This window comes from Dermacentor silvarum, chromosome 4 (genome assembly GCF_013339745.2).
Source record: "Dermacentor silvarum isolate Dsil-2018 chromosome 4, BIME_Dsil_1.4, whole genome shotgun sequence".
Taxonomy (NCBI): Eukaryota; Metazoa; Arthropoda; class Arachnida; order Ixodida; family Ixodidae; genus Dermacentor; species Dermacentor silvarum.
In genome coordinates, this window is record NC_051157.2 from 14,719,137 (window position 1) to 14,733,459 (window position 14,323).

Genomic DNA, 14,323 nt, shown 5'->3' on the forward strand with positions numbered 1-14,323 from the left:
AGAGGGACTCATTTGACTCGAACAATCCGTCTTTATGGGAGTTAAATTTAAGCATATGAAAAAAAAAAAAAAAATGGACAAGGTGCATTGGGAGCATTTCCAACGTACATCCGGCGTGGCGTCGTACGATGACCGTTTCCATTCCGATCGAAATGTAAAATATAACAAGAAATTCATGACGCTGACCGTGAACTTTCGCACAGGCCTGCACCTGCACTATGTAAAAAATGTCTCCGCGGTACCGCGTGAAGAAGTTTATTGAGTGCGCGCACATTGAGAAGTTTGAAAGAGGCGCGAGCCGACTTCATTTCGCGCCGAGCCAACCAACGTCAAACGCTTTATAGGGCCAATCACGGCTCACTTCGAACACAGCCTGGGGCGTCACGTGGCCCGAACGAACCAAAAAGAAAGGAATAAAAAATGAGCAGATGGTGCGCGAGCCGCGGCCGCGGGACGGGACGGGGGCTTGGGATGCGAAAAGTTGCTAACTAGTTTCTAAAGTAGTTAGAGAGCGGCCAGAGCATTTTTTATGCGCTGAACCCGGGAGGTTATTCGTGCGAGTACGTTACGACAAGGCTACAGGTGAGTTGGTCTCTTTATTTCTTGCCTTTTTCCCCGTGTTCGCGTCAACGTGTTTGCTGGGGGAAAGGGGGCGGATCTTGCTACTTGGCCATGCAAAACGCGTCACAGCGTACCTGTTTGCGTATACAGGTGTAAGAGAATAATCAGTGCGAAATGAAAACAAAAGCTAGAAAGTTTTTACGTAGGTGTTCACTCTCGTTCCGGGCGGAAGCGGATCGATTTCGCTTCGCCGTAGCTCGGCCGGTCGACGTACTGCGCCGGCTGCGGGAGGAAAGAATTCGACAACGCCTCGAGTTTCTCAACAGCTGCCTCGTGGCAAGCCTGCCGCACTCAAGTGCCCAAGTATATATGCGGGGGCCACAGCGCTAGGTGTATATCTTGGGACGGTCTTAAAGGCTGCTTACGACGCGAAACACACACTGCCCGAATGAGCCGTTCGTTGACACCTGTTCGTGCTGTTATGGCGCTAATTGTGTTGAATTGGCTATTGGCAGAATGGTGAAGTACACGCAGTTCGCAAACGAAAGCATGGAGCAAATAGGAGCGACGAGCAGCAACGGAACGACCGGCCAAGAGGCATCTGAGGTGGTCGAGATTGAGAAAAGCCACCAACTGAACAGCAGCGCTTTTGATCAGCCCAGCGAGCCAGTCCGAAGGCAAGTACCGTCTGTTAGCTTTGTGCTTCATAGACTGTCAGAGTAAGACACGAAACTTATCCTGGCATTTTAATTCTACAGGCATGTCACGCTAAAGAGATTTGTGGAACACCTTGGATTCAGGTATGTATAAGGCACCAACTACTGCGAACAGTATTTGCTTTGGCACTTTCGCTGTATTGTTGCCTTTCGTTTTCTTCTTTTTACAGACTTTTCAGTTTTTCTCTAATTATTATTGACATAAGTGTGCTAATAGCAGACTTGTGTCAACCAAACAAGCCGGCACATGTTGAGAACGCATATGACATAGTGGCGCTATGCTTTGTTTCCTTCTTTGTTATCGAGATCCTCTTTCGGATATATGCACAAGGGTAAGAAGCTACTTACTTGATACTTCATTAACATATACAAATGCACTGCAGCTTTAACATACGTGCGTATTCCAATAATTTTTCCTTGCAGTACTGGAGAGTTCCTGAAGCGCTGGTACAATGCTGTGGACTTCATTGTAGTCATGCTCTCGTTTGTTGCCACAGTTGCATATGTCTCTGTCGAAATATCCGGGTACTACAAGTAAGTGGAGCATTTCGAGCGTTAAAGGCCGGGCCCCTCACCAAGTATGGCCATTTTCAGCTGACAAGCGTAGTGCATACAATGCGCGTTAACGATCGTGTCTGCTCACCGCTACGCGCGTCGTTTGCCCTTCTCGCGGGTGCCGCGCTGCCAGAGAGTCGACGTCAGTCGCACAAGTGCGCCTACGTAGATAGCAGTGCTATGGTCGCTCGTGACACGTGACTTCGAGAATTATTCAATGCAACATCAGTTATTTGTTTAATCTGTTGCTTCACTAGACGAATTAAAATTGAGAGAAATAATAAAACACACAAACCGAATGGCTTCGTGTTTTTGCTTTACATCGCACCGCAGCAAGAGAGATGTACTTCCACCTATGTCATTTTCTACTGTGTTACAGCGCGCGATCATGCTCTGATCCGCTTGTGTCTTATACCGCTAGTCGGATGTTCTCGTGCACAGCTCGCAAAATCGTGCGCTGCGCGATTCAAAACAAACGCAACAGCTCGCATTCAAGGCCGTCACCGGAAGTGCGCCGCGTAGCAAAAAATGCCAGAAAGAAAAGAGGCGGGGCCCGTGACGTATGCATCACACGATTAGGGCGGCTAAACGCGATTCTCCAGCTTCGGCATGGGAGAACAATGAAGGAATTTCGCTTCCGGAGGCTTGACGGGGCAAGGGGAGAGTCTCTTGGCAGTGGCGCTCGCCTCTTGAAAGCATAATTTCGCGGCACTGAAATATTTCTATCTCGGCTATTAATGAACCAATTGAAAAATTCTTGCGGTAGAACGCTCCCTAGAGGGCACGTGACAACTTCCAGCATATAACCAAAATTTGCCATGGGACCTGGTGAGGGGCCCTTTAAAACTAAGCCGTGAGGGTACATCATTTTCATTTACTTGTACAGACTTCTGGTGATTGGTCGAGTGGTTCGCATAGTTGGCCTCCTTCGAATCTACACTGAAAAGAAAAATTTGACCAAGGGAGCCAGACTCATGGTGTCCGAGAATAAGCGACGGTACAGGCAAGACGGCTTTGATCTTGACCTTGTTTACGTGACTGGTGAGTTTGTCACATCTTCCATGATGAATTGCTCCAAGGGCGCCTCAATATAACGTGTGTTCCTGGCCGTTTTGTGCAGATAGGATCATTGCAATGTCATATCCATCATCTGGAAAGATGTCATGGTACCGAAACCCAATTCAAGTAAGTCATTTGCTATATTTATGGATTTTTTGTTCAAGAAGTGCAGCATTTAATGGCAACATCGTAACTGGCCACCTTTTTCTTTCAGGAAGTGGAGAGATTTTTCAACACAAAACATCCAAACCACTATCGCATCTACAATATGTGCAGTGAGGACTTAAAATGCATTCAGTCCTTCTATGCCAAGGCATACTGCTAATACTCCTGTCATTATGTTTAGTCCGCTGCATGATGAAGCTGTCTCCAGATTTCTATTCACCCTTACCTTATGCTTACAAATTTCCTAAAATCAACTCCATTCAATACCTTTCTGTACATTATTGCATTTTTATGCTAATACTAACGCTTAACTTCCAGGTGAACGCACCTATGACAACAGCCACTTCAATGGTTGCATTGAACGCTACTTAATTGGTGATCACAACGTACCTTTACTTAGGTGCGTAGCTTGACAGTTCTAAGCAGGTGCAAACGTACAACAAATTCTTGTATATAAATTGCCACTCTTCCTCATTTTGGCAGGGATGCAACAGAGTTCGTGGCAAAGGCTCAAGCATTCTTGAATGAGGATCCTGAAAATGTAGTGGCTGTGCATTGTAAAGGTGGCAAAGGAAGGACAGGAACTATGATTTGTATGCTGCTCATACACAATGGCCTATTTGAATCTGCTCAGGTGAGACACGATGCGAGATGACATGCGGAAGGCCGTATTTCATGGCATTGCAGCATCCTTACAAATTATTGTATTTCTTAAAGGCAAGCCTGGAATACTTCGGAAATGTTCGCACAGACAAGACCGTTGGGACCAAGTTTCAGGGTGTTGAAACCCCTAGTCAGGCATGTTAGCATTTTCTGGGACATTTTTAAGAATGGTAAGGAGGAAAATAACTGGTATGGTGTTGCTTTGGTATCTGCAGAGCCGGTACGTAGAATACTTTCAGGAAGTGAAGGAGAAGTATGATGGAGTGGTGCCTGATGAGGTTCCATTAAAAGTCATAGAAATAAGGATCTACAAGTTGTCAGGTGAGTTCATTGTTTTTATGTTCATTCTTGACACCAGGGGCTGTATTCTTGATCGAACATGTTCAGCACATCACCTCATAGGAATGATGGCCGTTCTGCCTGCTGGCTCAGCTCGTCACCTTTAACCGATATCCCCAAAAGTGATCGACCCAAAGTACAGCCCAAGGTTGCTTTCTTAATAGTTTAAAGATGCAAAAAGATGGACTGTGATTGCATGAGTCACAGGTGTCTTTTCAGTGGTACTTTCTCATAATGGTTCATATTAATATATGCAGGGGTTGGACAAGGCACAGGAACAGACTTTTCATGTGAAGTCTTTGAAGCCAATTCGAAGGTGCACGAGATGGACTTTGGACGTCAAATGAACTGTCAGGTTAGTATTTGCTGAAGCCTTTGCTTGAAATTGAAACACTATATAAAATTAATTTAGCCACACCTTGTCGCCATACAAGAGAAAATTTTTGACACTTGCCCTAGTGTCAAATTGTACGAAGATGCACTCAGTTTTCGAGATTCTAAATTTGTGATGAGTTTATAACAGTATGGGAGCTATTTCTTGGCCCCCCTGGTGTTACAAAAAGGCTATGTCAATAACCACTTTTCTACAGCACATTAAAAAAAAAAAATGAGCTGGCAGAATTTTGTTTACATGCTTTTGTGCCAGCATTTTTTGTTTGTTTGCAGGTGCACTACCGTTCCGAAGCTGATGTTCTTGAAGTGAAGCCGTTTAACTTCCCTGTTATTAAAGGGGACATGAAATTCAAGTTTTCCTGCCAAAGTGTAAGTGTTTTCAGTGAGTCCCTTCACTGGTAAATTTTGCACATTAACCATTCTCCACTCATCTTTCTTATTTTTTTTTTTTTTTGTAGCCATCTGTGCCTCGAGGCTATGAAGACTGCCCGTTTTACTTCTGGTTCCACACCAGCTTCATCAAAGACAACAAGTAAGTTGTAAAGTGTTAGCACATGCCAGCAAAGTTTCTTGGCACAAAATTGTGTTGTGGCGATTCACATACAGCTGGTGATGATAAACTGTCAACTGAATTGCAAAAAAAAAAAAAAAGCACACAACGATCAGGCACACTGCTGGCTATCACCTGCACTTTATTCAGAGCAAAATGTGCACATAGATACTAAAGAATGGAGAGGGTGTGTTCAGTGGGAAAGGAAAGGCTTCTTGCGCACTGCAAAGGTGCAAAGGTCAGATGATGCCAATGATCTCCAGATGCAGTTGGCATTAGTGTGCCTTGTAGTTGCGTGTTTCCCAATTCTCATTTCAGCTGAGTTTACAATGTTTGTTTACCAAATGGCTCAAATTCAGACAATTTTGATAGCTGGAGCATAACCTCCCGTGTTCTTAGAATGCCTGCCCAGTTGTGCGAACGTGCATGGGAGCCACTGGTCCACTATGGTGGCATTACTGCCTCGGATATTTCATGCCTGTCATTGCTAGAGCCCCACGGACTTGCACTGTGTCCTGCTCCACTTCTGCTTGAGTGCATAACCCTGAGCAGTGGTGACAAGTAGTGAAAGATTGTCGCCATCATCCTAACTACACCCCACAGCATGGCTAACATATGGAAAGAGTTGCCCTCTAAAGGACATGCTCCTTCCACAATTTTAGCACAACTAGTCACGCATTGCAATAATACAAGAGGCTATAGCTAAAGCATCATTATCGCATACAAAATGTGTGCAGACTTTAGTGTTAAAGGGACACTAAAGAAATAACTGTAGACTGGAAATGGACTACTAAGAGAAAACAAAGGCCAGACTTCCTCTATTTGAATTCCATACCCAAATCACAGCAGAGGCATGTCAGTGTGACTTCATGAATATTTATTTGGACTATTTTAGAGTATAAAGTTCTCCAAACTTTCTAGGTTGAGCCTTTGGTATATTAAAATGCAATATAATATTTTTTTTGTCTCAACAATTACATGAACTGGAGGAGACTCAATTTCTGGTGGGGAACACTGCCATGTTTTGTGGTCTTTTGTAGCTCTTTTAAAGTATGGCTAGTGACCTGAATGCACATTTTTGATAGTCTCATGACAGTAATTTGTGCCCTTACCTTCATAGTAAGCAGCAAACATAGTACTCGGCCAGCTAACTCGATGGAACATGCTGTTGAGTGATTGACTGTTACGAAGGCTTTTGTAAAGGCTTGTATGAGCTCTTTAATTGTTGTCCTTGACTGTCTTAGGCTGTTCTTGCCAAGAGATGTTCTTGATAACCCTCACAAGCCGAAGACGTGGAAGGTGTATGACGCCGGCTTTGCCATTGAGCTACTCTTCGCCAATCCGTCCTGAGCCGAGGACGCTGCGTACACACCCGGTGCCTTTTTTTTCCCTGTGATTTGCAATCCTGGCCAATCTACTCAACTCAGCCGCACTCCACATTGGCAGTGTGGAGAACCACAAACTACGATCACAACTGACGCTTGTATTTATGGGAACTCTGCCTTCAGAGCCATGTACATACTGTTTATACTACAGATCGCGTTCTTTATTAATGTATGTTTAGACTTGTGTAGTATGTTATGAATAAAATGGAGCAGTGCTCTACATTGTACCTTCAAAACATGGCTTTGCACCAAATTATTCTGTACGGGACAGCTTTTGTAAGGATTCGCCTTGCCTTCCTTTTTCCCTTAATCATTGGCTACCCTGCTACCGCTTTTATTGCACATATTGGCCACTTCCTGTGGTGTTGTAATGGTAATAGAATTGAGGGAAGACAATTGCAGAATGTACTGTTTTGCATAAAGTTATTTCTCTCTCCGCATCCCATTTATAAATGTGCCTTTGACTGAAATTTTATTTGTAGCTGTCTCCTACAATGATTACTAGAGGGGAAACCTGGCACTAGTTTCTGGGGAAGCTACAAATATGGTGGTTCAGCCAGCATACGGGTTGTACACGGATGTGCCTATACTTCGTCCTTCTGGCTTCAAATGGCTTTGCAAATTGATCATATTCAATGAAATGTTGCACAATAAATGCAAGCGTATGCATTATGTGAATGCAAAGAGGCTTACTGCCTTTGTGTGTTTAGAATGATTGCTTGGGAACTAAGGCAAAAAAAAAGGCAGGTATTTTATTAAGCCACAAGAATGCATGGTGATGGAGAAGTCCATGTACTAGTACCCATTGTTCCCATGGTAACCAAATGATCAGAGCCAGTTTCCTCTAGTAATTTTAGAGGAAACTATGCATTGAGGTATTGAATGTGGCTGGTGTACAAGCGGTATGGAGAGCACTAGTGCTCATTTTTAAAAATGCTCTTGAATGTTCAAATAGTTCTGCTATTTTCTATCGCATGTTGAGATACAGAGGACATCACATACTAAAATTTATTGTCAAGTATAAAAAAAAATCTAATGTAAGCCACACTTGGGTCTAGCAAGAAGAGATATACTACAGTGCAAAACATTTAGCCATGCATCAAGAAAGTCGCAGTAAAAAGAAATATGAAGGTATGGTGATGGCAAATGATTTTCTGTACAAATGAGTGGGTTGGTTTCGAAACTATGTAAAACACACACTGTTCAAATGGCATGTGCTGTGCCTTCTATGGTGAAGCTTCCATGACAAAAAGTCAGGTTATTGCGGAGGCCTGGTTCCGTTTTCTGGGCTAAAGTTGAGCCTCGTCTGTAATGAACCTGTGAAACCGTGCAGTGTAAGTTTGCCGTGCAGTCCATTGGCTGCTTGTTGCTGCAGTCGTTTCAACTCTTCCTTGCACTTCTCCCTGCAGAAATTGAATTTATGATTTGCATGAGATTTTTTTTTTCCTGACCAGTGGGATGTTTAGATTGTTTTGTGGCCTACAGCTCTCTCGTCTTTGGACAAGAAGTTGGGGATACTACAAATATTGCAAGTCCTGCCCCTTAGAGCACCCTTTCCACTACTACCCTTTTTGTGTCCTTCAAGCAGTGGACCAAATACCCACTAAGCATTTTCTCATTTTTAAACATCACACGCTTACCATTTTTTATGCCTTTTGTAATTTTTGTCTCGCGAAACATCATCAATCTTGCATATACTTAATTTAAAGCTTTGCACCCTCTACTTTCCTGTTGGGAATGCAGTGGCATGCTGAGTAGGGCTGCCAACTGTCGAGTGGGTGAAGTCAAGGGGAGCGTTGCTGGCAATGACAGACTATCAGTGCCAGTCTGGTACGTGCAACAATGTTGCACACACTTTTTAGTCCTCCCATATCACAATTTACACCAAGAAAGGTGCAGTAGTTCCCCGGCTAACACGACTAGTTATAGATAGAGGTAGTACTACTGTGAATGGTTAGAGCCTACAACAGAACTAGAACCATGACAAAAAGGAAACTGGCTTTATGTTTATGACAATGTAGCAGTACAGCAGAATACAAAAGAATGTGCAACTGAGCTGTCAGGCATTATAAAAAGTAAAGTTGGTTTATTGATCTTTACTCAGTAGAAAAAGAAATGCAAATGTCTGGACATTTGGCCATCCTGACTGGGTCAAGTCGGGGCTTGACTTAGAACTTTTACTCAAAAGTTGGGATGAAATGCCGAGACTCAACTGGCGCTTTTTACAGGAAGGTATTAAGCAAGGAACATTAAGGAGAGAAAATGAACGCAAGGTTGATGATTACTGTTGTGGAACAAAAATTACACCTGAATGTATGTACACTTTGTTCACATCACGATTTAATACAACTTTGCTTTCTGCACTGTGTGCCTGTCTTTGCCTTGAAATATTATGCGGAATGGCAATGCACGATGCCCTTCCCTTCCCTTTACTCAAAGTAAATAAGTGCAGTACAGTTCCCACCTTTCAGGGCACCGTGTCATGATGCACGCGTGAGGCAATCTTAAAGCAGTACCGACATGACAATTCTGATTTGCCACATCTTTATTTTTTGTTTTAATTGAAAGCCCAAGCCCTGTAAAACCTTTAAAAATATACCAGCAAGTGCCACAGAACCCAAATGATTTACTATCATACTTTCTTCTACGAACAAGTCTTTGTTTCAGTCCTCGGGAGGTGTATGTGTCATGACATCACGATACACTGGTTCACTCTGTTCCCCTGATTGCCGTGGCTGCCACACACGAGCGCAGTCAGAAGAAATGCTTGCAGCCCTCTTGTTAATTTTTTATCAGCTACACCACTAGCCTTATTGCTACAAGAAATCAGCAAATTCTGCTCTGTGGTAATTTTGATGAGACCATGTCTGGCATTTCCAGATGACTTTAGATCAAATTAAAATATAAGTGTTTCCCAACCTTTGTACTTGATATGTGCCAGTACTCCTTTAAGCGAACCATAAGGTAGCTGCTGCTGTCCATGTTGTGTTGCAGATGCTGAAACCTGCACTGTTCTCCCCCCATTTTTTTTTTTTTTGTTTACGTTAGCCTTATGCAATAGTTTGTTTTTCTGTAAATTCTTCTGCATTATTTTAGTATTAAATGCCACTGATGCTCGCATTTACAATGCATAACACAGCTGTGTGTGCATACATGCGGACAAGCCACATTTGATTGCCCAATTAATGAATTGCAAAATACTACAAGCTGGCCTCTCCTTGTGGTTATGTTGCTGTCGGTAAAATGGTGGTGATTGTGCTGGAAGATGGCCTAGCCACAGGTAGGAATACTGGCCAGAAAAAGACAGACAGATGGCCTTTTCAGAGCGAACCCGGAACAAGCAAAATGGCTTCTCTAAAGATAGTCCAAAAGATGCACAATATCTTTGCTGAAGAAGAATCTAGTGCTTAGAATTTGAATACAATTGGTTTAAAAATATACTTTGTACAACACATTTCCACACTTGGAGGTGGCTGAATTTGGTTTATAACATTGAGGTGAAACAAACTTAGTCGTCATTGCTGGTTGCAACATTAATTTTCACCGAGAAGTTATTGTGGTATAATCATTTTCTAGTCTTCAATGTAAATAAATATACCAATCCAGACCACATCGAACCACCATACGAAAGGAATATACCAAGCTTTCATTCTTTGGAACAAAAAGATCCGATAGCCAAACAAGCCCTACAAACAACTAGAGAAGCTTTTTACAGTGACTCGATGAAAACAGTAAGCCTGAAATGTGCTTACAGTAAATGGAGCTGGTCACACTACTTGTTCTCTAGGTGGCACTTAAGTCCCCTGTCTTGTATTGTCTTGGAGCACCACCACACCAGACAGTGTTATAACTGCAGGGAGAAAGGCTGCTGTGTCTCACCTTTCATATTGCTCACTGATGACTTGTTGCTTTAGTTGCTCCACGGCATGCTCAAACTCTGACAGCTTGCTTCTGAGAAAACTGTTCTCCTCATTTTGGGCTGCCCTGTAAATTTGTGCAGAAAATGACAAAGCTTATTGTGAGCCACAGACCTGGTATTGCCTGGTTTCATTAGGCAGTCTCAGTTTTGAAGCATTAAAGCCAGACAAGCAATGCTGCCAGCACAGAGTTTCCTACAATAATTACTAGAGGGAACTCTGCCGCTGCGATCGTTCAACCTACCATGGGAATGATGGTTACTACATGGATTTGTCTGATCTTCGTTCTTGTGGCTTCAGACATTCTTGGATCCTTATTTATTACACTTTATCTGTCTTCGTTGGCCTATATTTCAAAGCAATCAATACTTATTTTTTAATGCAGAAGGCAATGATACTCTGCAAACATGCATAATCACTGCTAACTGCAGTGGTTCCGCTTGTCCATGCATCCGTGGCATAATGGTTTTAATATCGGGCTTCTGTGCTATAGGCCTTGTGATAGAATCCTGCCGTCGGACAATTTTAATAATGCTTGTTTACTTATTTATAGTGCAGTACTCCCTTGAAAATGATCAGTTTGCACCAGTTAAAGCCAGAAGGACGAAGTTTAGGTAAATCCATGTACTCGTGTAACCATCATGCTGGTTGAACCGCCCTGCTTGCAGCTTCCGTAGACCCTAGTGCCATAGTTCCCTCTAGTAATTGTATGAAACTCTATGGCTACTAGAGGAGAAGAGTGAGCACACGTCCCTCTGTCTTTGACCCATGTCTTTTGTTCTGCTCTGTGCTTCAAAATATTGTGCTTTAGGTTAAGCACTCTCGGCCATCAGGCAACTAAGCTTAGCAGAAAAGCCAACGTTTCCTTTCGTTAACCTTCCTTCACTTTGCAAATTTTCGCAGAACTCTTGCGAGAGGAAAAAAACATTTTTCATGACTGTCCTCCTGAACTGTTTCACTGATTTGGTTTTAAAATTGAAGGTTTGCATATTAAAAGCCTAAGCACATTTCCTAAATATTCTGCTTAACAGTAATGGTGCACTGCAATTAAACCTGCGAAGCATGCCCTAGCATTCTGAGGCTGCACTCAAGACTGAGCAGATTGACTTCTATCATGCAAGGGCACACGAATTTATATGACTGTGTGTATCCTGATAGCCTGACACCAGTTGCAGCTTCTGCTCGTGTCACATTACTGCAAAGCAAGTTTATATCCATTTCATAGTCAACCAGCAATGCTATGGAAGTAACACAAGCAACATATTCACATGTATCTATCGCTTTTCGCTTTTTGTAGTAACATGGTTCAGATTGGCTGCTACCCTCTATAGAATACCACCTTCATATACAGCAGGCTCTCGATAATTCAAACTCGAGGGGACCCCAGGATTTTGTTTGAACCACCAGAAGTTTTCATAAATATGACTCGGGGCAACATACTAGTAATTTGTGTTGTAATGAAATAGTAACATATTGTAACGCCTAATTCAATATTATAATTCAACACCTAATTCAATTCAATAATATAACATTCACACAAAATATTCAAATACTACTCACATTTTGACAAAAAGAATTGTGAATGGATGATTGCTTTGTCGTTGCATGAGACTTCAAAACAAAGTGTTCTATGCTAGCAAGGGCAGCCAATTCTTTGAGAGAGTTTTGCGCAGTGGTGAAGAATTTGCAGATCCCAGCAGTGTGCTGAAAGGCCTGTGCAGCTGTCATGGGTGGTTCGTCCTCTGCTGGCTGTGGCTCTTCTTCACTGTCACTGCTGCACTGTGCTGGCAGCACCTCCTACACAGTCGTCAGGGGTGTCCTCCCTGCACAGGTCGTCATCTGCAGCTGTATAATCAGTGAAATTGGCAGCAATGTTGTGAGCTTGCAGTGCAGAATTCACTAGGCTTGTTTCAGCATCCTCATTCTACAGGCAGTCAGGCACAGTGTCACTGACGCATGTTTGAAGCAGTTCATTATCGTGCTTGATGTCACTGCGCTCCACGCACCAGCAAGCATTCCTAACGATAAAAGCAGTGTTATGTCGTATGGCATGGAATTGTCAATGCATACCAGCATGCTCTTCAGCAATAACTTCCTGTATGCCATCTTGAGGCACTTGATCACCCCTTGATCCATTGGCTGAAGTACAGCAGTGGTGTTGGGAGGCAAGAATTCAAGCTGAATTGCTTCTAGCCCCTCCACATCACCATGAGCAGTGCAGTTGTCAACAATAAGCAACACATTCCTATTCGCTCACTTTAATTCCATGTCAAGCTTGCACAGCCAATCCTCGAAAAAAAGCTTGCATCATCCAAGCACATGTGCTGGCGGCGTAGGTGACTGGAAGTGTTTGGATGCCTTTGAAGCACCTCGGGCGCTTGGATTTCCCAACTACACAATGATTGGGCTTGTGGCTTCCGTCCATGTTGGCGCAAACCATAACGGTTATTCTTTCCTTACTCAGTTTGCCGCCGGTGCGACGCTCACCTTCGCGACACAGGGTCTGGTCAGGCAGGCACTTCAAGAAGAGACCCATTTCGTCGGCACTGTAAGTGTCAGATGATGCACATTTTCCAGTAGGCACTGGAGTAGGCTTCCAGTTTGCTTCCAGTTGGTGGAAATGACTTCATCGACGATTGCCGCTTCCCTACTCACTGCTTTGAAGGCAAGGCCGTGTCACTCTTTGAAGCATGAAATCCAACGATCGCTGCACTTAAAGTCTTCGATACCAACCTGTAAGGACACTTCGTTGGCCTTTTCCCACAGGATTGGTCCACTTACTGGCAGATTAGAGCTTCGTGCGCACATTAGCCAGAGGAGAAGCACCTTTTCCAGCTCGGGGTGTGCCGCTTCCCTAGGCCTTTTTGCGAATCGGCTTGCATTGTTCCCAAGCTTGTTCCTCGCTTTCATGATGGCCATCAGCGTGCTAAAACATTTGAAATTTGTTTGAATTAACCACACGTTTGAATTATCAGTTTGAATTATCAGTTTGAATTATCGCGAGTATACAGTAGTATAGCTATAATGTGCGAAATTGTAATGTCAGATTATGTAATGTTTTTATATACAGTTGCCGACCGATAATTCAGACATGCTTGATTATTCGGACAGCTCCGTGGCACTGCCACTAGCCCCTAGACTTAATGTATAGGGACAATTGAAATTTTGGACACCTTACAGGGCACCATGCAATAATTCAGACTCCAACTGCATGACTTTGCTAAATTGGCCACCGAGTGGAACAGAAATAGCAATGTTTTCGTTTTGATACGTCGCCGACGCCTTCTTGAAGCCGAAACTAATGAAGCCTTGTCCATGTAGTAGTCACCGATGAGAATTCGGTGCATGCATTGACTGCTTTCATATTTGTAACAACAGCATGACAGTGGTTGAGATACGGGCAGCGGTTTTGTAGGGCCGTACTCTGCTCGGTTCTGTGCCGCTCTTATCCACTGTTGTTCATGGCTGGCCGCTCCTGCTGATAATGTGTGCGGAGCGTCGCTCTGACCACTGACGAAACACGAAAAGCGTGAAAAGGAATTGCATAAAAGGCATTGCTAGAAAATTGCAGCCATGGAATGTCCAGGCCAAAGGCAAGCATATGTGTGTGCAGCAACGAGTTGACAAACTTTGGCCATATTCTTGGACAATCACTTTTGAAGAGTACTTTCATGTTCGTGATATTTCGTGCGACTAGCACCATATTTGTCTATGGAGGCAGCGTTTCCTCATTGTGATAAGATAGTGTGCTTGGCACTGTGCCAAGAATGTCGTCGTTCATAGACCCTGATGAGTGTAGCACTAGCCACACGAAATGAAGGTATCCCCGAAAGTGACAATCCGCGAATACGGCACACTTTCTGGTCACCAGCCTGCCTCGACGGAACAGTACGGCGCCATGATGATGTGGGGCATTGGTCGCTGCTGCTTCCTCGGTCTCTCACTGCTCAGGATGTCAGTGGCATGCAGCGTCCTTGATTTCTCAGCAATATCGTCCAAGTGATTCTGGTCTACAGCCAA

The 14,323-nt window shown here is 43.6% G+C and overlaps 2 protein-coding genes across 3 annotated transcripts in view; one reads left to right on the forward strand and one right to left on the reverse strand.

Annotated features, from left to right (window-relative positions):
• The first annotated feature begins 411 nt into the window (after positions 1–411).
• LOC119449494 (phosphatidylinositol 3,4,5-trisphosphate 3-phosphatase TPTE2) lies at positions 412–6,622 on the forward strand. 2 transcript variants are annotated; one of them, XM_037712675.2, is made up of 16 exons: positions 412–582; positions 1,077–1,238; positions 1,320–1,361; positions 1,448–1,609; positions 1,701–1,811; positions 2,719–2,873; positions 2,953–3,017; positions 3,106–3,166; positions 3,375–3,456; positions 3,540–3,690; positions 3,774–3,854; positions 3,935–4,040; positions 4,316–4,413; positions 4,725–4,820; positions 4,910–4,983; positions 6,246–6,622. In XM_037712675.2, the coding sequence occupies exons 2-16, from the start codon at positions 1,078–1,080 to the stop codon at positions 6,349–6,351; spliced, it is 1,551 nt and encodes a 516-aa protein (XP_037568603.1). In that variant the 5' UTR covers positions 412–582; position 1,077; the 3' UTR covers positions 6,352–6,622. The 2 variants fall into 2 exon arrangements, with proteins under 2 accessions (XP_037568603.1, XP_037568604.1); XM_037712676.2 differs by lacking the exon at positions 412–582 and having other exon boundaries at positions 762–1,238.
• LOC119449493 (centrosomal protein of 135 kDa) overlaps positions 5,124–14,323 on the reverse strand; it is a 29,873-nt gene continuing 20,673 nt past the window's right edge. The window contains exons 17-18 of the mRNA XM_037712674.2: positions 10,266–10,370; positions 5,124–7,789 (exon numbers count right to left, since the gene is read on the reverse strand). Of these exons, the coding sequence (XP_037568602.1) occupies positions 7,645–7,789; positions 10,266–10,370 (250 nt within the window). The 3' untranslated portion in view covers positions 5,124–7,644. The remainder of the gene's footprint in view (positions 7,790–10,265; positions 10,371–14,323) is intronic.